The following is a 24,477-nucleotide window of genomic DNA, read 5'->3' as shown; positions in this document are numbered from 1 at the left end:
CTCCAGGTGCAACTGTTTATACAAGTAAATAATAGCAACTCAGATGTAAATTAGTTGGATGTTGTAACACGGCATACAATATTTACTCAACACCTCAATTACAATTAATTTAGTATTCAAAAATGAGAAAATTGTAATGCAATCATTTATATTTCTCCTGCCTGTTGTCATATGCTACTTTGCATACAATTCTGTTTGAAATTAGAATATTTTGGCCCAAATTCCATCTTTGGGGGAAATTATGGGTGTAACCGAAGGTAGAATTTGACCCTTCAATTTAAATTACACAACGTATAATAGCTTAGCAGGCAGATCTGGTATATACAAGGAATCTGATACAGCACAGCGTATACAGTGAATACCCTTGAAAAACTGTTTCCTGAATATGCTGCGCTACATCAGACTCCCAAATCAAAGCAAACAAAGTGGATGGCATTGGTTACTCTCAGCCTGAAGTCAGAAGCCTAGAAGCTACACCCAGATTGATAAAAATAGAAGGAAACGTCTGAAAGCATCATGTGAAATAGGAACCAATGGGTATGGTTGCTAGGCGCAGAAAAGGTCAGGGAACAGTGACCAACCTTATTATAGGAGAAACTGTTTTGAAGATAGGAGAAGGCATGTTTAATTTTCGATTAACCTTTTTTTTTCATTAGTAATAAAAATATTCAACATACATTAAGCTCACTCCTGATCCTAGCTCTGGTCCTTTTGCAATGCTTCTGTGTCATAAAGGATCTAAAACGCAGTCAGCTTTCCTCAGCTGGGAATTCCCCCAATGCAGCTGGGGGCATTCTGGAATGTGGCAGGGAGTGGATGAGATGGATAACACAGCCAGAGCACAGTGCACTATGGCAATCCCCCTTATGGGTATGGCCCGTTGGGCACAGTTTTGAGCTGTTCTGAGAAACAAGCCCCCAGATGAGCCAAAGATCAGGAGTGGGGAGACACAAACAGCACCCCATTGCCCCCCGCTCCTCTCAGGGATAAAGAGTACATCTGAGGATTGAATCCATTATTTCTGAATTAGCTACCAGCAACAGTATTCCAAAAAAATCTTTGAATTTTTAAATTGCATATTTTAATAACTTACAAATAGAAAATTTCCCCGGCAAAGGAATTTTTAATAAACCAGCTATTGATTGAGGAAAGCTTTCTAACATTAAAAGCTACTGCACGTTGGAAAGCTATCTACAAATGCATTTCTCTTTTTGTTCTCATTAACTAATCTACTGAGCACTTTTCTGGTATATTCTCTTCTCCATCATTTGCTCTGTGGCCTGGTGCAACATATGTTTCAGTTTCCCAGTTTGTAAATGGGAACAACATTCATCTGCTTCAAAGGGTGTTGTTTGGATTAAATGTTTGTTCAATCTCTTGAAAATGTAAAGCCAAATATTTAATTATTATTTTAAAAAGAGCTTAATCCTGCAAACTGGAGAGAATCCTGCAACTGGAGATGAGGTTGTTCAGTACTCTGTAGGATCATATTCTAAACCATCATAGTCACTGTTTCTTTGTGGAGCTATGTTTATTAAGTATATGCCATATTTGATCACTCTGCAGACAGAAACCACGTAAGTAACTCCAAAGCCTAACACACTAAGACCTAGAATAAAATTGGCTGGAGGGATTGGCAATACTTTATTAATGTTGAGTACCAGATATCTTCTTTCTTTCCTCTTGCCTATTCAAACTGTAGGTCAGACAAGTAGGGGAGATCATCAGACACCATTTCTCTCCACCCAGGGGTAAGAAGAATCTTAGGACTTGTCTACACTACAGGGGAAATTTGATCTAAGCTACACAATTTGAGTTACGTGAATAGCATAACTCAAATTGATCTAGCTTAGACCTATTTACTGCAGGGTCCACACTATGCGATGTCGATGGGAGAGCATCTCCCGTCCACTCCTCCTACTCTTCTACTCATTGATCCCCCCCGTAATTGTAGATAAGCCCTTAAAGAAAATAACCTCACTAAGGTCGAACAGAGAATGCAGCCTCACCACTACAGTGCTAAAGACTGTCTTTGGCACACAAAGAGCATTCCCTTGCTGCCGCACATAAACTTTCCATTTATTTGTCTTTTCCTCTTCTCCAGTTTCACAAACCATCATTTACTAGTGCAAACAAAATGAGAACAAATATAGGAGTGGCGATTGTTTACAAAAGATTATCACCATACAAAAGTATAATTGTGTGTCAGAAGGTTAGGTGTTTGCATATGAAATATTTATGTAATTCACGTATTGACAACAAAATTTAACAATAACTATAATTTAAAGAGGTTTTAGATTGAGGACATATATTTAAATTAAAGGGAAAAACTATGCTGCATCTTTTCAAATATTCCATCACTTATCCCTGTCAAAATAAAAAGTTATCAAGCATCTGTTTCCTTATTACTTTTCTGCAATGTATAACACACTGGCTTCGATTATTGTGTTTTTTAATTAACTGACTGCTTTAGTATATGTTCAAACACACTAAAACTGAATGAACAAACAAAAATAAGTGAAAATAAACAACTCAGAACTAAAGGATGGTTAATATATTCAGTTAAAATTTAACATATTGGAGCTCCTATTGTCTACAAAATTCACCTTCTGCCACATTGCTTATATTTGTCTCATATGCTGTATGTGCTCTCTTTCAGCCTGGTCACATGGACAGTAATTCATTGCCTTAAGGGTATTAAGAATACCCACCCATGCATTATAATCGGCTCCTTTCAGCTTTTGAAGCAAATCTGATTATATAAACATTTCTATATTTTTCTCTACTAGCTGCCTGTTTACTATAGTAAATGCTTAATATATGGAAAAGTTTAAAAACAAAACAAAAAACCATCCAAACAGTTTAAAATACCGTTTCATAGAGAAACTATATCTATGTCTTCCAACTGTATTTATAGTTATGGAATGCCACCTTCACAATATCTGCCTCAGCAAATGCTTATGCAGGAAAATTCTACACAGAAAGCCTGGATATACATTCTGAATCAATTTTAAGTGACTGCATTTCTTTATGCAGAACTAATTCAACATGATGAATCATACAATTCTATTAATAGCTAAAACTGTGCAGCAACAATTTCTCTATACGTAGAGAGTCTTTTTAAGTCCCTTCCTCATCGCCAGCATAGATTTCTTCCCCCATTATCCATAATCTACAAAATAAAATTTCCCCATGTGACCTGATGCCATTGTACCTGGACTGTTTAGTAATAACACAGCACAACTGGCTAAAGAGAAGGCCAGTGGAAACAATTTGCAATGCAGGCAGCTAGCTAGCTCATAGATAAAAGGCCTTCAACTCGCCAATGAGTATCCTCCATCCCCATAACTGCAAATCAGCTGCTTGAGCTCTTGTCATGTCTGCCAGAGTCATCCCACCCACCCGCGTGGCATATAAACCTTGTTTAAAAAACTTAGTGCAGACTATGGAAGCAGTAAGGCGGTGGAACATCAAGCGACAATGTAACTGACGGCACATGTAAGATCTTTTGAGTCAGAAATATATTTTATTAGCTCTTAGAGAAGTTATCAGCTTTAACATACATCCTCCAAAAATTTTAATTCAAAAATAAAACTATGACTTTTAGCCTAAAAAACCAGAAGTCACTGTAATATTATTTCATTTGATTTTTGTAAACTAAACAAATAACATGCCACCACCCCCACTCAATCCCTCAAATTCTGCCCCTCTTCTTAATTAAAAATGTTCAACTCTTAGGAACACATGTAATTTCTCTGGGTCATAATACAGCCTGTGTAATTCTCCTTTCTCCTCCACCCTCCCCTCTAAAAATAAATAAAATAAAGTGATGTTAAAATAAAACAGTTGTTATTCTGTCAGAAGAATCATCTTATCAGCTTTGGAAATTTGCATTAAGTGTTGGGTTATACAGTACCTAAAATACCACAGATTTACTCTGGGTGAGCATCTGTGTTCTTATTATTGAATAGGTGCCCAGATTTAAAAAAATATGTTAGTGGTTAATTAAACTAACTAAAAGAATGCAGGTATAATCTCTCCAATCATGTTTACTTTACTATTAATTCTTTTACAGATGGAAAGATCACTTGAAAGATTTGTTAAAATGTTTCTTGCTTCTTTAGAAGAGGATACCTTCTACAATTCATAGAATCATAGAATATCAGGGTTGGAAGGGACCTTGGGAGGTCATCTAGTCCAACCCCCTGCTCAAAGCAGGACCAGTCCCCAACTAAATCATCCCAGCCAAGGCTTTGTCAAGCCTGACCGTAAAAACCTCTAAGGAAGGAGATTCCACCACCTCGCTAGGTAACATATTCCAGTGCTTCACCACCCTCCTAGTGAAAAAGTTTTTCCTAATATCCAACCTAAACATCCCCCACTGCAACTTGAGACCATTACTCCTTGTTCTGTCATCTGCTACCACTGAGAACAGTCTAGATCCATCCTCTTTGGAACCCCCTTTCAGTTGAAAGGAGCTATCAAATCCCCCCTCATTCTTCTCTTCTGCAGACTATACAATCCCAGTTCCCTCAGCCTCTCCACAAAAGTCATGTATGCCAGTCCCCTAATCATTTTTGTTGCCCTCCACTGGACTCTTTCCAATTTTTCCACATCCTTCTAGTAGTGTGGGGCCCAAAACTGGACACAGTACTCCAGATGAGGCCTCACCAATGTCGAATAGAGGAGAATGATCACGTCCCTCTATCTGTTGGCAATGCCCCTACTTATACAGCCCAAAATGCCATTTGCCTTCTTGGCAACAAGGGCACACTGTTGACTCATATCCAGCTTCTCGTCCACTGTAACCAATAGGTCCTTTTCTGCAGAACTGCTGCCTAGCCATTCGGTCCCTAGTCTGTAGCAGTGCATGGGATTCTTCCATCCTAAGTGCAGGACTCTGCACTTGTCCTTGTTGAACCTCATCAGATTTCTTTTGGCGCAATCCTCTAATTTATCTAGGTCCCTCTGTATCCTATCCCTACCCTCCAGCATATCTACCACTCCTCCCAATTTAGTGTCATCTACAAACTTGCTGAGGGTGCAGTCCACTCCATCCTCCAAAGAGTTAATGAAGATATCGAACAAAACCAGCCCCAGGACCGACCCTTGGGACATTCTGCTTGAGTGCCTCTAAAAATTCCCTAAAAATGCATCCATTCTTCTCATTCTTAAAAAGGGAAAACCCTAAGGAATTTGCCCCATATCATCCAATCTCCTCAATTAATTTGGATTTGAGAATTTTTGCAAAAGTTTTGGATCATCGATTGGAGTCCGTTCTCCCGTGTCTTATATCAACTGATCAAACAGGTTTTATTAAAAATAGGAATTCAGTTTTAACATTCATATAGTACAGGCTCTCATTGAACAACCAAGAAAAGTAGTATCAACTTACCTTTCCCAATGCAGAAGAGGTGTTTTATTTCACCTAATTTACTACAGTCACCTTATTACTGAGGTAAAAGTTATAAGGAAATATAGAGAAGAATAGAAGATTTTTTGTATTTTACTTCAGAATCCAAATATTATACTATACAAAAGACCCATGCAATTGTACCCATTATATAGTTGACATACAATCCCTAATATTTATTTTCCTGCACAAGGCTCTGTTCTAATTATAGGCAAACCATAATGACTTGTATATTGTAAAAATCAGCTTTTGCTCTTGGCCCCTGTAAAACAAGTATTGTTATTTATCACAATATAATAAGTATAAAAACCACATTATTTAAACTGTACTGTCATCTAAGAATAACAGTTTCATCTCTTCAGAATTTATGGAAGATAGTATTACATATTAAATTATGTTTGTTTTAAGTAACATAAAATAGAATCCTGGCCATTAACTGAAATCAGTCAGTACAATGACAGTGTATCTGTCTGGTCATCAAAGGACTTGAAATATTTCAATACAGAATATTTCTAGCAGACAACTGGAAGTCAAAAAGCAAGAAGAATAAGCATGACAGGCCCCAACCCATCTTTAGGATTTCCTGCCTCATGTTAATTCTAAATTATATACCAGTTTTCTAGCTAATCTATTGGAAGAAATAATTATAACATTCAACTTCTTTTTGTTTAACTCTTAATGTCTCTTAATAAAATGCTTCAAAACAATGCAGTGCATCTATGGATATGTCTACACAGCAAAGAACCACCTGCAGCCGGCCCAGGCCAGCCAACTTGGGCTCATGGTGCTCAGACAGCAGGGGTGTTTCACTGCGGTGTAGAAATTTGGGCTTGGGCTGGAATGCAAGCTCTGGGACCTTCCTACCTCACAGGGTCCTAGAGTCTAGGGCTCCAACCTAAGCCTGGCAGTCTACACAGCAATAATACAGCCCTGCAGCTCGAGCTCTGTGAGCCGGAGTTGGCTGGCATAGGCCAGCTGCAGATTTTTCTTTGCTGTGTAGACATACCTTATATGTCTAAACTTTTATGTATTTATATTGTTTCTTTCAGCTAAGATATTTTAATATTTCTGCTCTAAGTTTCTCTTTTAAGATTTTTCTTCTCATGCTAACACAAAAAGTACTGAGGATAGCAGTATTAAAAACAGATTCTGTTACTGATTTAAAAATCAAGCATCTTGCAAGAAACCTTAGTAACATCAAGCAATAAAATAGAAGACTCTTTACAACCTGAATCACATACAAACTACTTTGAATACCATGTTAGCGTCTAACAAATTACCTCTGTTGTAGTTCCTTATCGGAGAGCTGCAGTTCGTCTTTTAAACTTTGATACCTATCTTCTCTTAGTAATCTGGTGCCATCATAAAGAGTCAGTTCTCTGTCATGGATTAGCCTATTCGGGAATTCAAAAGAGAACAAAAATCTAGTATTTAATTGCCTTAGTTTTTACAGTTATCTCAACCAATGTTACTTTAATGAGGAATTCTATCCAAGAAGTCTTAATTTCAATGCCTGAGTTAACAACAAAAGTTGGGACCTATAGCTTTCAGTGAAGGACCTGGTGATGAGAAAAATACCAGTTAAATGGCAAGCTCAAGAAAGAACTTCAACTATTTTCTGTAAGTACAGTACGTAACACCATTTTTCACAGAATTTTTTTTTCAGAGATAAACAAACCACTGAAGACCATACATGAAGACTTTCTATTATACTCTCACTGTGTGTGGCACGAAATTCAGAATATTTTTGTCCGACTGATACGCAGTGTTATATTCCTATTTGCTCCTAGAAGCAATACATTTTAGGAGTCATCTTAACTGATATATATTCTGTTAGTGAAAATGAAAAGAATCCGAGGTGAACAAAATGCACAAGAGAAAAAAAATGGACTTAAGCCCGGCCCTGCACTACTTTGTCCTGCTTTTTTTGTAATGTGTGAAGAAGGCATGAAAGGTCTTTTCAAGCCAGTTTATTCTTATAGATGGGGTTCTGCTTAAGTTTTTATATTAGAACTTCAGGTCTTGTCTACTTCGAAGACTTTTTGGATGAATGGAGACCTAACAGGGAGTATGATAGCACACGTACCAGGGAAGTGAAACCTAGTTGAAAGATAAGGAATTATTTTTATTTAGACTGTTGGTTTTGCTAACAGCTATGTAACTACAAAACTTGGGTGAAAAGCTCTTTTTGTTAAGGATTCAACACCACTTCCCCATTAGCAATGAGCTGACAAATCTCCCTATTTGCAGTGTAGTTGTAGCCATGTCAGCACCAGGAATTAGAGAGACAAGGTGGGTGAGGTAATATCTTTTATTGGACCAACTTCTGGTGGTGAGAGAGACATGTCTTTGAGCCATACAGACCTGAAGAAGAGCTCGGTGTAACTCAAAAGCTTGTCTCTCATATTAACAGAATTATGTTCAATTAAAGATACTACCTCACCCAACTTGTCTCTAACAATTCCCTATACATATTTCAGAGCCATCCAAGAAGTGCACCAACAACAAAAAAGGGAAGACAAGACTTGGCATTCCTGTTATTTCTACAAAAAACAAAATAAGCAGAATATTTTTGGAGGTGTGAAAAAAGAGAGAAAAACTATTCAGGTCTTTGTACAACACATCATAAAGAGGCAAAAAAGAGCACAAATCCACGGTTTTTCAGATCACTTCAGTCAAAGAAAAAAAAGAGGAACAGAAAGCAAAGGAAGCACTTTTCATATTTATCAAATTATAATGAAACTGACAGGTTGACCAATAGCAATTTGGAACTGCCATCTTCCTAATTACATATTATGGTACAAATACAGTTTGAAAATAAATGGGCTAGCTATGTCTAATGCAAGGATCACCCTGGTATCTAATAAAAAACTGAAGATCAGAAGAGATTATTAGGTTTTCAGAAAGTTCAGATGTTAACTGAATTTTCTAGTTTATGCACTACAAATGCCGTCATATGTTTGTATCAAATATGTAAGCACAATGATGAAAGTCTTATTTGTAATAAAACTTAAAAGGTGATAACATGTTATGAGGTGCAAACCAAAAAGAACTGAAGATATGTACATTCAAAAGTGATATTTTTACTTGTTCCAAGTAAAAAGAAAATTTTCATTTATACAGGCAGTTTTGGGCTCCTTATTATGGGGCAGATTCTGGTACCTCCTTACTCCTGATTAGCACTTTCCTACACAAGTGGCCCCATCACTCACGGATATTACAAGGGTATTACTATTCAACATGAACACGTGTCAAAAACTGGCCCTATATGAGTAGTAATTATTTACTAACAATACAGTTTACATTATTATGTGTAACTTTTATGATTTTTGTTTTTAATTCATCAGAAAACAAGAACGGCCATACTGGGTCAGACCAATGAACTATATAGCTCAGTATTCGGTCTCTGACAATGGCTAGCGTCAGTTGCTTCTGGCACAGATTTAGGGATACCCAGAGCATGGAGCTGTATCCCAGACTATCTTGGCTAACAGCCATTGATGGACCTATCCTCCATGAATTGATCCAATTCTTTTTTTTAACTGAGTTATACCTTTGGTCTTCACAACATCCTCTGGCAGTGAGTTCCATGGGTTGACTGTGTGTTGGACGAAGAAATACTTCCTTTTGTTTGTTTTAAACTTGTTGCCCATTAATTTCCATTGGGTGACCCCTAGTCTTTTTAATATGTCCTAGTATGGAAGCTGTTCTACCCCCCTAAACATTTTTGTTGACCTTCTCTGCACCTTTTCCAATTCTAATGTATCTTTTTTGAGATGGAGTGACCAGAACTGCACACTGTATTCAAGGTGTGGGTTTACGATAGATATATATAGTGGCATTATGATATGTTCTGACTTATTATCTATCCCTTTCCTAATGGTTCCTAACATTCTGTTAGCTTTTTTGACTGCCAGTGCACATTGAGCAGATGTTTTCAGAGAACTCTCCACGATGACTCTAACATCTCTTTCTTGAGTGGTAACAGCCAAGTTAGACTCCATCATTTTGTTTGTATAGCTGCGATTATATTTCCAATGTGTATTACTTTGCATTTAGCAACACTGAATTTCATCTGTCATTTTGTCATCCAGTTAACCAGTTTAGTGAGATCCCTTTGTAACTCTAGCACTCAGATTTGGACTTAACCGCCTTGAGTAATTTTGTATCATTGCAAATTTTGCCACCTCACTGTTCACCCCCCTTTTTCAGTTTCCTTTAATCAATTTACTAAACAATTCCAAAAAAGCATTTTTCAGAGTGAGTATAATTAATCAGTCATTTAGAAGCAGAATGCATTTTCAAATACTATTTATAATGTCTTTACTATTTAATAAATATTAACCTATTAATGTTTAGGCCTCATAGTTTTCACTAGGATAGAAACAACTACTTTTTCTAATTCAGTTAGAGTACAGCATGAATAAACAGCTGCAATTTCCAATATTAATAAAGGTTTACATAAACCACTCAGGGCATGCTGCTGCTCTCAATATCTGAGGTCCCAACATAATGTATTCTGTAAAAATCCAATACCTTGGCTGCAATTTTACAATATACCTGGAGTTGCACAGCTGTGTATTTGCAAACAGGACACAGTTTCTGAGCATGAATGTCCTGAATGAACAAGTCTCAAGCACTCTGCTTAACAGGGTTCCCATACCGACCTTTGTAGTACAGCTAGGGTGCCAGAGTTGACGCGATGAATACCATCAAGAATAACAAGCTTCCCATCCAAGGCAGCAGTAACAAGTGGAGATGGTCTCCAAGCAGTGTCTCCATTTGGAAGAGTATACCTTTGCTGCACCAAATCTCGAGCTGTCATATCCTATGAATAACAATTATCAAAAAAATGCATTTAAACTAGGGTTGTCAAAAGATTAAAAAATTAATCATGATTAATCGCACCGTTAAACAATAATAGAATACCATTTATGTGAAGAGTTTTGGATATTTTCTACATTTTCAAATATATTGATTTCAATTACAACACAAAATATAAAGTGTTCAGGGCTCACTTTATATTTATTTTTATTACAAATATTTGACTGTAAAAAAACAAAAGTAACAGTATTTTTCAGTTCACCTAATACAAATACTGTAGTGCAATCTCTATCATGAAAGTTGAACTCACAAATGTAGAATTATGTAAAAAAACAAAACAAAACTGCATTCAAAAACAAAACAAGGTAAAATTTTAGAGCCTACAAGTCCACTCAGTCCTACTTCTCGTTCAGCCAACCGCTCAGACAAACAAGTTTGGTTACATTTTCAGGAGATAATGCTGCCCGCTTCTTGTTTACAATGTCACCTGGAAGTGAGAAAAGGCGTTCACATGGGCACTGTTATAGCTAGCATCACAAGATATTAATGGGTCAGATGTACTAAAGATTCATATGTCCCTTCATGCTTCAACCACCACTCCAGAGGACCTGCATCCATGCTGATAATGGGTTCTGCTCGATAATCATCCAAAGCGGTGTGGACCGAAGCATATTCATTTTCATCATCTGAGTCAGATGCCATCAGCAGAAAGTTGCTTTTCTTTTTTGGTGGTTTGGGTTCTGTAGTTTCCATATCGGAGTGTTGCTCTTTTAAAACTTCTGAAAGCATGCTCTCCACCATGTCCTGCTCAGATTTTGAAAGGCACTTCAGATTCTTAAACCTTGGATAGAGTACTGTAGCTATCTTTAGAAATCTCACGTTGGTACTTTCTTTGCGTTTTGTCAAATCTGCACTGAAAGTGTTGTTAAAGAAACAACATCATCCAAGACTGCTATAACATGAAATATATGGCAGAATGCAGGTAAAACAGAGTAGGAGACATACAATTCTCCCCCAAGGAGTTCGGCCACAAATTTAATTAATGCATTTGTCATAAATATAAAGGGAAGGGTAATCACCTTTCTGTATACAGTGCTATAAAATCCCTCCTGGCCAGAGGCAACATCCTGTTACCTGTGAAGGGTTAAGAAGCTCAGCTAACCTGGCTGGCACCTGACCCAAAGGACCAATAAGGGGACAAGATATTTTCAAATCCTGGGGAAGGAAGGCTTTTGTTTTGTGCTCTTTGTTTACGTGATTGTTCTCTCTTGGGACTGAGAGAGGCCAGACAGAAATCCATCTTCTCCAACCCATCCTAATCCAAGTCTCCAATATTGCAACCAGTATAGGTAAACCAGGCAAGGTGAATTAGTTTATCTTTTGTTTTATATGAATTTTTCCTGTGTTAACAGGGAGGTTTATTCCTGTTTTCTGCAACTTTAAGGTTTTGCCCAAAGGGAGATCCTTTGTGTTTTGAATCTGAATTCCCTGTAAAGTATTTTCTATCCTGACTTTACAGAGGCGATTTTTACCTTTCTTTTTTTTTTTTAAAATAAAATCCTTCTTTTAAGAACCTGACTGATTTTTCCATTGTTCCAAGATCTAGGGGTTTAGGTCTTGGATGATTTTGTAACAAATTGGTTAGGATATTAGTCTGAAGCTCCCCAGGAAAGGGGGTGTGTAGGGCATGGGGGGATATTTTGGGGGAAGATGTCTCCAGACAGATGTTCCCTGTTCTTTGTGTAAAATGCTTGGTGTGCTATGGCAGCATACTGTTCAAGGACAAAGCAAAGTTTGTACCTTGAAGAAGTTTTTAACCTAAGCTGTTAAGAATAAGCTTAGGGGGTCTTTCATGTGGGTCCCCCACATCTGTACCCTAGAGTTCAGAGTGGGGAAGGAACTCTGACAGCATTATTTATTTAACGAGCATCATCAGCATGGAAGCATGTCCCCTGGAATGGTGGCTGAAGCATGAAGGGGCATACGAATGTTTAGCATATCTGGTTCGGAAATGTCTTGCAATGCCAGCTACAAAAGTGCCATGCGAATGCCTGTTCTCACTTTCAGGTGACACTGTAAATAAGAAGTGTGCAGCATTATCTCTCATAAAAGTAAAAAAAAAATTGTTTGTCTTAGTGATGAGCTGAACAAGAAATAGGACTGAGTGGACTTGTATGCTTTAAAGTTTTGCACTGTTTTATTTTTAAGTGCAGTTATGTAATATCTACATTTGTAAGTTGCACTTTCACCATAAAGAGATTTCACTACAGTACTTGTACAGTACTTGTTGGTGAATTGAATAATACTATTTCTTTTATTTGCCATTTTTACAGTGCAAATATTTGTAATAAAAAACAACAATATAAAGTGAGCACTGCCTACTTTGTATACTGTATTGTAATAGAAATCAATATATTGGAAAATGTAGAAAAACATCCACAAATATTTAATAAATTTCAATTGGTATTCTATTGTTTAACAGTGCGATTAAAACTGCAATTAATCACAGTTAATTTTTTTGAGTTAATCTCATGAGTTAACTACAATTAATTGACTGCCCTAATTTAAACTGTATTATACTGATCTATCAGAGCTTGATTTCATTTGCAAGTACTATATTTTGTTTTTTTAAAGGGGCAAATGCTCAAACATATTTAGGCAAGAAATCTTTGTTTTAAATAAAATTTTAGTTTCTATACACATTAACATAGCCTTTTCAATACTCCAACAAAAGGGAATCTTTTAAAAGCAATTTAAATGGAATTTTTGTTTTATGCAATACATGTCTTTGAGAAATATAGAGCTCTGAGTATAGAAGGGAGCAGCAATTGTCACCTGGCATCAACTGAAGTCACTCAATTGTAAGACTCTGCAGAAATTATAATTAAATCAGGTACTGATTTCACTGATGTGAAACACGGGTAAAAAATTCTATTAAATATCTCAGTTGTATTTTATTTTTCTGGGTCTTAGAAATTAAGAGTGGGAAGAGAAGGTAAAGCAACAGAGGGACCAAGAGCCCCCATTCAAAATGGAGTAGAGTTCCATATGTCTATTTTGTAGACAAAGCAACAGCAAATCAGAGGAGGGGGCCAGCATATCAACCACTACATATATATTCTTTGCGTGTTCCCTCATAGGAGATACTCCCCGTTGCTATAGAGGAAATCGTAGTGGCCACCATGTGTCCTGGAAGATGAATTCCTTCCTCCTGTTTAAACTGCAGATGATCTAACCAGAGCATAGCCCCATAACTTTGGTTGCAGGATGGATAAAAATCAATGATTATTTTTTTAAATAAAAAAATCTTATTTTTTAATTTAAATCAGATTTTTTTGATAAAACACTTTCTGAGGAAAAAACCTATCTAATGATAGTTTTAATTAAGATATATTATAGCTCAAAGATATCTCATCATGGAGTAGGGATTTTAAATTCTAATTCTATAGTATGAGACAATATATTCATGTAATATTGAAGAAAAGTTTTGTAAATGAGTTCCAACAGTTCATGGATTAGGGATCCAATCTTATGGGATTCCAGGGCCTTCTGTATACCCAATTAGACTCAGTGTTCAGTCTAGAAGATACAGTTTTGCAGTTCTCAAACAGTGGCTTTGTGTCTCCAGAGATAACATGCTTGTTAACAGCAAAAAGTTTTAAAATAAATAAATAAATAGAACAACAGACCTCAACCCTCTGCAAATTTGTGTACACAGAGTCAATCCCTTACCTGTCTCTAAAAGTGCAAAGTTTCAAATAGTTCAATGAATAGAAGATTGCTGGGGACAGAATAGATCTGGACAAGGAGAAGAAGTCTGGAGATAAATGTGAGACGGAAGGGACAGGCAGCAGAAACAAAAGTGAAACTGTTTGAACAGCATATTCCAGAAGTCTTGAGGTCTTTCTGAGTGTAACCTTCATTGATTTGAGATCTTCCATACCATTCTCTCACTAGCAGGGAAAACCTATAATCGCAGCAGGCCATAAAAGAGACCCAGTTTGGGAATATTTTAATAAAGTTCTTCTACTTGTGGGTAAGACAGGCATGCGTGCAAAATGCAAACATGCAACAAAGAAGTGCAAGGCCTGGTTTCCCGGAATGAAACAACATCACGAGAAGTGTTCCTTCTCAGGAGGAAGCTGCATTGAAGATGATGAAAGGAACATGTCTGAACATGCAGGATCTTCAGGTTGGTGGTAACCAACAAGAATGCTCTTTTATGTAGAAATCCATAATTAAATTGAGTCTTCCTGACTAGTGATTTAAATCAAATCCACCCTGTTTGGTTGTTTGCAGTGAACAGCATTTGGCCTAATAATCAGAGGTGGGAAAAATATCTGTTGCTGCAGTTACCGCTTTCGCATACATTCTTCTTACAGCCGTAAATCCTTTGAACTTTAAACAATGAAAATAGAATAAATTACATCATATAGCCTGGATCATTTCCTCTTTCTGCATTTCCTTAACAGTCTTAAAATAACAAGACAAAGTCTTGTTCCTTTGAGGCTTCCACGGATATGTAACTTCAGGTTTCACCGTCAGTACCATAAAAAGAACACATCCTTTTACTGTTGTACTTATCCACCATTTTGCTTTACTATTGAAATACTTAGTCTACACACAGAATCTTTATCAAAACAAAAGGAAAATATACCAAAAATATTTCTGTGCCCTTGAACTGCCACTTATTTCAGAAATTCTCTATACATTCTGTAGTTAATAAATGATGCACAGGAGAATGTACTATAATGCAAAATTAAATTAAATATCACTTTATACCTGACTCCTCTTTGGAAATGAAATAAACTGTGGGTAGTATGAATTCATTAAGCTAAGACTAATGTTGAAAGCAAACAAAGACAGACACCAACAGCCCAAATGGAAAACCTAAATTTGCTGAAAATAGAAAATCAGAAGAGCAGAATGCAATAAAGACTAATTCAGAAATAAAAGCAAACTTCACATCATATTCTAAATGACTTGAATTGGATTTTGTCTGGTTATGTAGAGATGAAAAACTATCTTGTTACCAATTCTCTCAATTATTCAATTTCTGTGTTGCGGTTAAAGTTATTAGTTTTTGTCCAAAGATTTCTTTATTAGTATTTATTTAACCTTGATTACTTATTTAAATATTACACTAGTAATATATTTCATATTCCCTCACTCTGAAGTTGAAAAACAACTGCATTTTCTTTTTTTCTGTTTTGAGCCAAGTCCTTGTAAAGTCTGATTCGGTTATAAGACAGAAAGGTTATTTCGTTTCCCTTTGGACTTAAGCCCCTTTAGACTCAAGCTTTCATTGTGTTTTAAGGAGGTTAATTCTTGGATTTTTTTTGTTTTATTTTACACCAAATATTACAATTTATTCTTCATACTTGCTTCATTACTCTTTCTCTGTCTAAAAGTGATTTGACAACTACTCTTATAATGTGAATGTCACATAGAAAGAACTTTCACTAAGGATTCTGAAAACCTTTTATATCAAAAGAAGAGGATCCAAATAATCTATCGCAGTAGTTCCCAAAATTTTAATGCAGAGATTGTCTCATGGAGGCCTTCGTCTCCCATTTTGTTATCATATACCACCTTTTCGCCCATTTCTTATTGCATAAAATCCCTGTAGCAACTACAGCAATTGCTTACATGGGAAAGTAATTTTAGGAAAGTATTTAATTTATTTTTAGTTGTCTTTGAATGCACTTAAGCAACTGGAAATGAGGAGAAGCAGCAGCAATAGTACCACATGACCAACCAGCTCCTTCCTGTGGACAAGAGTTTGGGAAACGCTAGTCTAAATTACTTTAACAGAAAAAAAACTTAAAACATTCCTCCCTTGCAGATGTTCCAGAAAAATCTAATATTCAAATAGTAGTAGCTTTAACACAAATTTGCACTTTGATTTTTTTTCTAGAAAATAATTAACCTTTATAAGCATTTTAATACTTTTTTTTTTAAACTAAGGCGTGTCTTTCACTAACCCAGCCATTTGTTGTTACGTGATCTCAAAATTTTCTCTACTACCTACTTCATTCCTATTTTCTGTTTGAGAAATCTTGGCAGAATGTGAATCTAACTTGGCATCAAAAGTAAGAAACCTAGACTCTCTAGCTTCTGAATTGCGAAGAAAATGATCACTGTTGGTGAAGCAATTGAAACTGGCTAATTGGGATGCTTCTATTGCCATAGTTGCTAAAGGGGAGTGAGATGTAAGGGACATAGTGCTATTATTTTCATTAGATCCTTGAGAGCCATGCAAAGTTCACTAAGTAAAAGCATGTTCCCTCTCTCTCTTTTTTTTTTTTGCGCTTTCTTTCTGGATATATTTTAGGAGATAAATAATGGGAAATTTAATTTCTTCCCAGAACTTTTTCCTGAAGGCTACTGAGTTAAGCCTGAAGAGGAAAAAAATATTATTTCTTCAGCTGAAGTTTACTTCATTGCATATTTCTGTGCCTATATTATTACTTGCTAAATTATAATTGACTATGAAGACACAAAAATTTATTGAATTTTAGGATTAGGATTATAGTAAGAGATTTTGGCCTTTTAAAGAAGTCACAGACTTTTTCTTGACCCAAAAAGGTGAAACTAGATATTAAATTCTATATTGCCTAGTTATTGAATGAATGCATGTCGTTAATATTTGTTCTAGTATCAGATTAAATTATAAAAAGAAAAGGAGTACTTGTGGCACCTTAGAGACTAACAAATTTATTTGAGCATAAGCTTTCGTGAGCTACAGCTCACTTCATTGGATGCATTTGGTGGAAAATACAGAGGGGAGATTTATATACACACACAGAGAACATGAAACAATGGGTTTTATCATACACAATAAAGTTTTATCATACATAATAAAGTCCTTTTATCATACACAATAAACGGCTTGTCTAGTTTTTGTAAAGTCCAGCCACGAGGAAGTTGGTGTGGAAGGTTGGTTCTTTATGAGAGTATCCAGTTTTGAGAGCTTATTCTTAATCTTTCCCTGTTTGCTGTAGAGGATGTTGACCAACCTTCCACACCAACTTCCTTGTGGCTGGACTTTACAAAAACTAGACAAGCCATTTACAACACACACTTTGCTTCTCTACAAAATAAAAAGGACACTAAGCTATCTAAACTACTACATGACACAAGGGGCCACAACAGTGGTTCCCTTAACCCACCCAGCAATATTGTTAATCTATCCAACTATACTCTTAACCCAGCAGAAGAATCTGTCCTCTCTCGAGGCCTCTCCTTTTGCCCCTCCACCCCCACGAACTTGATACAGTTCTGTGGTGACCTAGAATCCTATTTTCAACATCTCCGACTCAAGGAATATTTCCAACACACCTCTGACCAACATATTAACCCATAGAGACCTTCCTACCAACACTACAAAAAGAAGGATTCTGGGTGGACTACACCTGAAGGTCGAAACAGCAGACTGGACTTCTACATAGAGTGCTTCCGCCGACGTGCACGGGCTGAAATTGTGGAAAAGCAGCATCACTTGCCCCATAACCTCAGCCGTGCAGAACACGCCATCCACAGCCTCAGAAACAACTCCGATATCATAATCAAAAAGGCTGACAAAGGAGGTGCTGTCGTCATCATGAATAGGTCGGAGTATGAACAAGAGGCTACTAGGCAGCTCTCCAACACCACTTTCTACAAGCCATTACCCTCTGATCCCACTGAGAGTTACCAAAAGAAACTACAGCATTTGCTCAAGAAACTCCCTGAAAAAGCACAAGAACAAATCCGCACAGACACACCCATAGAACCCTGACCTGGGGTATTCTATCTGCTACCCAAGATCCATAAACCTGGAAATCCCAGATGCCCCATCATCTCAAGCATTGGCACCCTGACAGCAGGATTGTATGGCTATGTAGACTCCCTCCTTAGGTCCTATGTTACCAGCACTCACAGCTATCTTCGAGATACCACTGACTTCCTGAGGAAACTACAATCCATTGGTGATCTTCCTAAAAACACCATCCTAGCCACTATGGATGTAGAAGCCCTTTACACCAACATTCCACACAAAGATGGACTACAAGCCGTCAGGAACACTATCCCCGATAATGTCACGGCTAACCTGGTGGCTGAACTTTGTGATTTTGTCCTCACCCATAACTATTTCACATTTGGGGACAATGTATACCTTCAAATCAGCGGCACTGCGATGGGTACCCGCAAGGCCCCACAGTATGCCAACATTTTTATGGCTGACTTAGAACAACGCTTCCTCAGCTCTCGTCCCCTAATGCCCCTACTCTACTTGCGCTACGTTGATGACATCATCATCAGCTGGACCTCTGGACATCATGGAAAAGAAGCCCTTGAGAAATTCCAGCACGATTTCAACAATTTCCATCCCACCATCACCCTCAGCCTGGACCAGTCCACACAAGAGATCCACTTCCTGGACACTACGGTGCTAATACGAGATGGTCACATAAACACCACCCTATATCGAAAACTGACCGCTATTCCTACCTACACGCCTCTAGCTTTCATCCAGATCATACCACATGATCCATTGTCTACAGCCAAGCTCTTCGATATAATCGCATTTGCTCCAACCCCTCAGACAGAGACAAACACCTACAAGATCTCTATCATGCATTCTTACAACTACAATACCCACCTGCTGAAGTGAAGAAAAAGACTGACAGAGCCAGAAGAGTACCCAGAAGTCACCTACTACAGGACAGGCCCAACAATGAAAATAACAGAACGCCACTAGCCATCAGCTTCAGCCCCCAACTAAAACCTCTCCAACGCATCATCAAGGATCTACAACCTATCCTGAAGGACGACCCATCACTCTCTCAGATCTTGGGAGACAGGCCAGTCCTTGCTTACAGACAGCCCCCCAATCTGAAGCAAATACTCACCAGCAACCACACACCACACAACAGAACCACTAACCCAGGAACCTATCCTTGCAACAAAGCCCGTTGCCAACTCTGTCCACATATATATTCAGGGGACACCATCAGAGGGCCTAATCACATCAGCCACACTATCAGAGGTTCATTCACCTGCGCATCTACCAATGTGATATATGCCATCATGTGGCAGCAATGCCCCTCTGCCATGTACATTGGTCAAACTGGACAGTCTCTACGTAAAAGAATAAATGGACACAAATCAGACGTCAAGAATTATAACATTCAAAAACCAGTTGGAGAACACTTCAATCTCTCCGGTCACTCGATTACAGACCTGAGGGTGGCTATCCTTCAACAAAAAAACTTCAAAAACAGACTCCAACGAGAGACTGCTGAATTGGAATTAATTTGCGAACTGGATACAATTAACTTAGGCTTGAATACAGACTGGGAATGGACGAGTCATTACACAAAGTAAAACTATTTCCCCATGTTATTTCTCCCCCCCACCCCACCCCACCCCCCACTGTTCCTCAGATGTTCTTGTTAACTGCTGGAAATAGCCTACCTTGCTTGTCACCATGAAAGGTTTTCCTCCTTTCCCCCCCCTGCTGCTGGTGATGGTTCATCTTAAGTGATCACTCTCCTTACAGTGTGTATGATAAAACCCATTGTTTCATGTTCTCTGTGTGTGTATATAAATCTCCCCTCTGTATTTTCCACCACATGCATCCAATGAAGTGAGCTGTAGCTCACGAAAGCTTATGCTCAAATAAATTTGTTAGTCTCTAAGGTGCCACAAGTACTCCTTTTCTTTTTGCAACTACAGACTAACACGGCTGCTACTCTGAAACCTGTCATTATGCAAGATTAAATTATGATATTGATATCCAATGCTAATTACTTAATATCATGAATTTAATTTTTTTGTAGAAACCAGATATGTCCTACTTTTTTTTCTAGTTTATCCCTAGGGCGTTTCAAGTTCTTAGTAATTTCCAGTCAAAACTGGATACGAATTTTGGAGATGTACTTCTGGTTAGGCTTGGAAAGGTTAGATACAATTTGTGTTTTAATGGTTCTGATCGTTTACATTAATCTTGTCTCGATTTTATGTTATTTCTATAATAAAATTGTTGCACTAGTATAAAAACACTAGTATATGTTTTAAAAATTATTTTATGCAGAAAATAACTCTATTCTGGCAGACATATATATATATATAAATATGTACATACACACATACACATACACACACACACACACACACACACTGAATAACAAGTTTATAAAAGTTATTAATATCACCTAAATATAGCTTTATAATTCCTAAAAGTCAAAGAAATGTCTTTGCAAACTCTTGCCTTAGAATCTGATCCAACTCCCATTGAAATCAATGGAAAGACTCCCATTCACTTCCATGGGAGTTGGATTAGGCCCTTTTGCATAGGCATCATAGATACCCTTTTGAAAGTGAAAGTTTAAGCCATTTTATAAAGTGACTGAGTTCATTTGTTCAAGTGACCTCCTCAGGTCCCTTCCAACCCTGATAGTCTATGATTTTTAGCTTTATCTGTCATGGGCCCCCAAATGGGACGTCCTTAGCTGCCTTTCCACAGATCCATTCAGGCTAGAGGTGGGGCCTGGAAAAAACTTTGCCTGAGTCACTGGTATTGTAGCCACATTCCTAAGTTTCCAAGACCAACTGGCTTCCTATACCGGCAATGAGTAAATACCCTGACATTGTGTACACAAATAATGAAGATTTCCCTTAGTATATAACAAGGGTCAGGCTTCATTTGTCATGAGTGGGTTCATTTGATACCTTGATATCAGTTAGCTGAAATTCTCAGCCTGTTCTCGTATCAAACTCTGAGCCATCCTGCAGAGAAAGACTAATCCCCTGGGAAGTATATAATAGATAAGCCCACTGAAAGTGAAAAATTGTACAGGAAGGGGAAATGATGTGCACAATAACTGTCTTCAGAGGAGTTTGAACCTCATCATATAATCCTGAGGTAAATACTGGAAGAGACAGGTTGATCTATTCATCACTTAAAACTCATATATAAATGTGAATAGAACTAAACCAATAGTATTTTGTAGAAAAATATTTCTTCAGGAAATGTTTTTCTATAGTTTAGTGTTTTTAGTTTTATTCAGATATTGGTCAATGCTGGAAGTCTTCTCCCATCACATTTCTTTGACTGGCATGCCTGAATATATGGAATGCCCTGAAGATCTTGATGTGCCACAGGTTGATTTTGACTTATGTCTCATTCAAAGCAGAGCCATTCAGATGATTCCCAATATCTTCCTTCTGAAGGAAGACATATTTTTTCATATTCTTTTATTTAAGGCCTGTTTTCAGAGACAAGAAAAAGAGTGGGGGGAAGGGGAATCAAACATTAACTGAGAGAAATACCCCATGGCCATTTTCTATCCTGCAGAATTATATGACAGAAAATGACAAAAGATGATAACCAGGGAATAACTTGTCAGACTCAGAACAGACATCAGCTGTGGATTTGCAATTCTTCCAAATATGTTCCTGTCAACCTTTCTATGTTACAGATCTAAAATTTAAGTTTGGTCCGTAGGCAGAGCTATGCCAGATTTCAGTTTCAGACAGGGTTTGCGTGAGCCGCTTTTTCTTTTTTATAATAATATTTACTTGTCTAATGATTCTTTACTTTTCCAAATGTGCTTAAATAGTGAGCTATTTGAGAATACATAGTCAGATTTCAGGATGTAATAACACATATATCCATTCTAACAGGAGCAAATATTCTTTTTAAAATTACTGTTTGTAATTTGAGATTTGCTGGCTATTACTTAGCATTTAAAGAGAGATTTATTATTTCTGGAATAAGATTAAAAAAACCTCTCTTTTTATTTCACTGTCATTTGAAAAGATAATTTAAATTAGATGCTACTGAGACCTTTTCTCCCCCTCTTCCATTCCCACGCAGGACACTTGGCAGGTCATTGGTCTCCTCTTCACCAAGCTCAAGCAGGGCCATGATGGGGCTGAGGGCCTGTGAGCAAGAAACACACTTGGGCCCATCTACTGGGAGGAAAAAAAAACCTGCCCCCACGCTTGTTACACTGGCAGGAGTCTCTTACAACCTACCATCTGGAATCCAGCTGCAGCAACTCCTCAGCCAGAGGCTCAGGCACTCTGTGCTGAAAGGAGAGAGAGAGAGAGAGATGCAGGGATAAAGAAAGGAGGAAAACTGAATGAAGATAAAGAGAAATGAGAGAAGAAAAGGAAAAAGTACAGCTGGGAAACAGTGGTAGGTAAAAAGTAGGACCTCAGAAGCTGCCACACATGGCTACTGCAGAAGCAGAACACTTCTGGGAAGAAGAAAAGGAGTACTTGTGGCACCTTAGAGACTAACAAATTTATTAGAGCATAAGCTTTCGTGAGCTACAGCTCACTAACACGGCTGCTACTCTGAAACTTCTGGGAAGGAATATTGTGGGGGGGGCCTTTTTACATTGGCCAACTTTAACAGCCCTGTGTAAGCTCGGAAGTCCCTCCTCACCCTCACTCCCTTCACCTACATACACGCTGCTATCACCTGGAGGCTCCCGCCTGGTCAGCCCTCAGCAGGGGACGCACAGAGAAGGAAGCACACCAGGTTGTCTGAAATCAGGCTCGACAGCCAACCACCTCTATGTTATGAAGAGTCTTGTGATATCTGACATTCTTCTTAAAGCCCCAACTCTTTTAGCCACACGATTATGAGAATCACAGCTTCCTTAAAAAAATAATGCCTAGCCCTTACGGCTGCAGAAAGAAACTTGAAAACAAAACTTTAAATGCTCAAAAACCAGAAGACAAATAAAAAGTCCATCTTTCCTGTTAACATATCATGATTTTTAAGCCAATCTCATGGTTTTGGGGCCTGATACTTGAGGTTGGCAATACTGTCCCTGTGCGACTGCTGCGGGCTGTACAACACTCAGTTGAATTTTGGAGATGAAGAGGATGAAAATAAAGGGGATACATACAAAATGGGAAAGGACTGTCTAGGAAACAGTACTACAGAAAGAGATCTGGGGTTATTTAGCCTGTGATCTACTGTATGATTCAACAGTGTAATACCGTTGCCGCAAAAAAGAGAGAACACATAATTCAGGGATGTATCAGCAGGTGTGCTGTAAGCAAGACAAGAGAAGTAATTCTTCCACTCTATTCCACACTGATAAGGCCTCAACTGGAGTATTGTGTCCAGTTTTGGGAACCACATTTCAAATTGGAGACAGTCCAGACGAGAGCAATAAAAATTATTAAAGGTCTAGAAAACATGACTGATAAGGAAAGATTGAAAAACTTGGGTTTGTTTAGTCTGGAGACAAGAAGGCTGTGGAGAGACATAACATTTTTCTAGTACATAAAAGATTGTTACAAGGAGGAGGGTGAAAAAACTGTTCTTTTAATCTCTGAGGATAGCACAAGAAGCAATGGGCTTAAATTGTAGCAAGTACTTACACTACATTCACCTTGCACTGATATAATGAGTTGCAACATTACAGTTGCAACCCCCTTTTCATGTTTGCCCTAACTAAGTCCCCAACCTGCTATAGAGAAGGCAAAACCCGCCCCATACCTTGTCTTGGCCAATCTGGCGGTGAGAGAAAAAGCCTTTCCCAGCCCCCCAAGAAAAGAACAACTAACAATGTCCACAGCAAATCATAACAAAACCTGATATTTAAGTACATCCACAGGAGGGACAGTGGGTGCTGCTTTGCCTGGTCCAGGTAAAGGTGCGCTTTTCCTGCACCGGTATGGACCTGCATAGTTCCCTCCTCTCTTCTGGCCACCTGGGAGGGGGAATGGGTCAGTGTTCCCATGATGACCTGGTTTAACGCTACCGCAGATAGTCAGTCTGGCTCTCTACCCCTTAAATTGGCCAAACACCTTTTCCTGCAAGCCAGACACTGCTTAACGTGTAGCAAGGTCATTGTCCCATGCCTCCTACAGTCAACCAACAAAGCCATCCATTTGTCAGCTTTTTGCAAAAATGTCTCTATACCTTTTTCCATCCCTTCCCTGAACTGCTCTGTAAACTGTCAACCTTGTTCTCCAAATCTCTCCTCAAGACCCACCTCTGACAACACATAGGTAATCAGTCAATTAATGATGGCTAGGCTGATTGCCTGAAAGAGACAGTGGCACTTACATTATCTATTTACAATGAAAAAAATGTAAATTTGTGTAAAAATTGTATATATTTGATTAATCTTTCTCTGCTCCCTTCCCCCTACACTTCATAAGTCATTTCTCATCTTAGATTCTAAGCTCTGAGAGTAAGGTACCATATCCTTGAATGTGTTTTTCTA

The 24,477-nt window shown here is 37.9% G+C and overlaps 1 protein-coding gene across 3 annotated transcripts in view; it reads right to left on the bottom strand.

The window, feature by feature from the left end:
- The window catches only part of VWA8 (von Willebrand factor A domain containing 8), a 301,480-nt gene that overhangs the window by 190,957 nt on the left and 86,046 nt on the right, over positions 1-24,477 (bottom strand). For all 3 annotated transcript variants that reach the window (XM_038402763.2, XM_038402782.2, XM_043504544.1), the window contains exons 13-14: positions 10,081-10,241; positions 6,694-6,807 (exon numbers count right to left, since the gene is read on the bottom strand). In XM_038402763.2, coding sequence (XP_038258691.2) covers positions 6,694-6,807; positions 10,081-10,241 — 275 coding nt within the window. The remainder of the gene's footprint in view (positions 1-6,693; positions 6,808-10,080; positions 10,242-24,477) is intronic.

This window comes from Dermochelys coriacea, chromosome 1 (genome assembly GCF_009764565.3).
Source record: "Dermochelys coriacea isolate rDerCor1 chromosome 1, rDerCor1.pri.v4, whole genome shotgun sequence".
NCBI lineage: Eukaryota > Metazoa > Chordata > Testudines > Dermochelyidae > Dermochelys > Dermochelys coriacea.
This window is presented reverse-complemented; position numbering and strand designations above follow the sequence as displayed.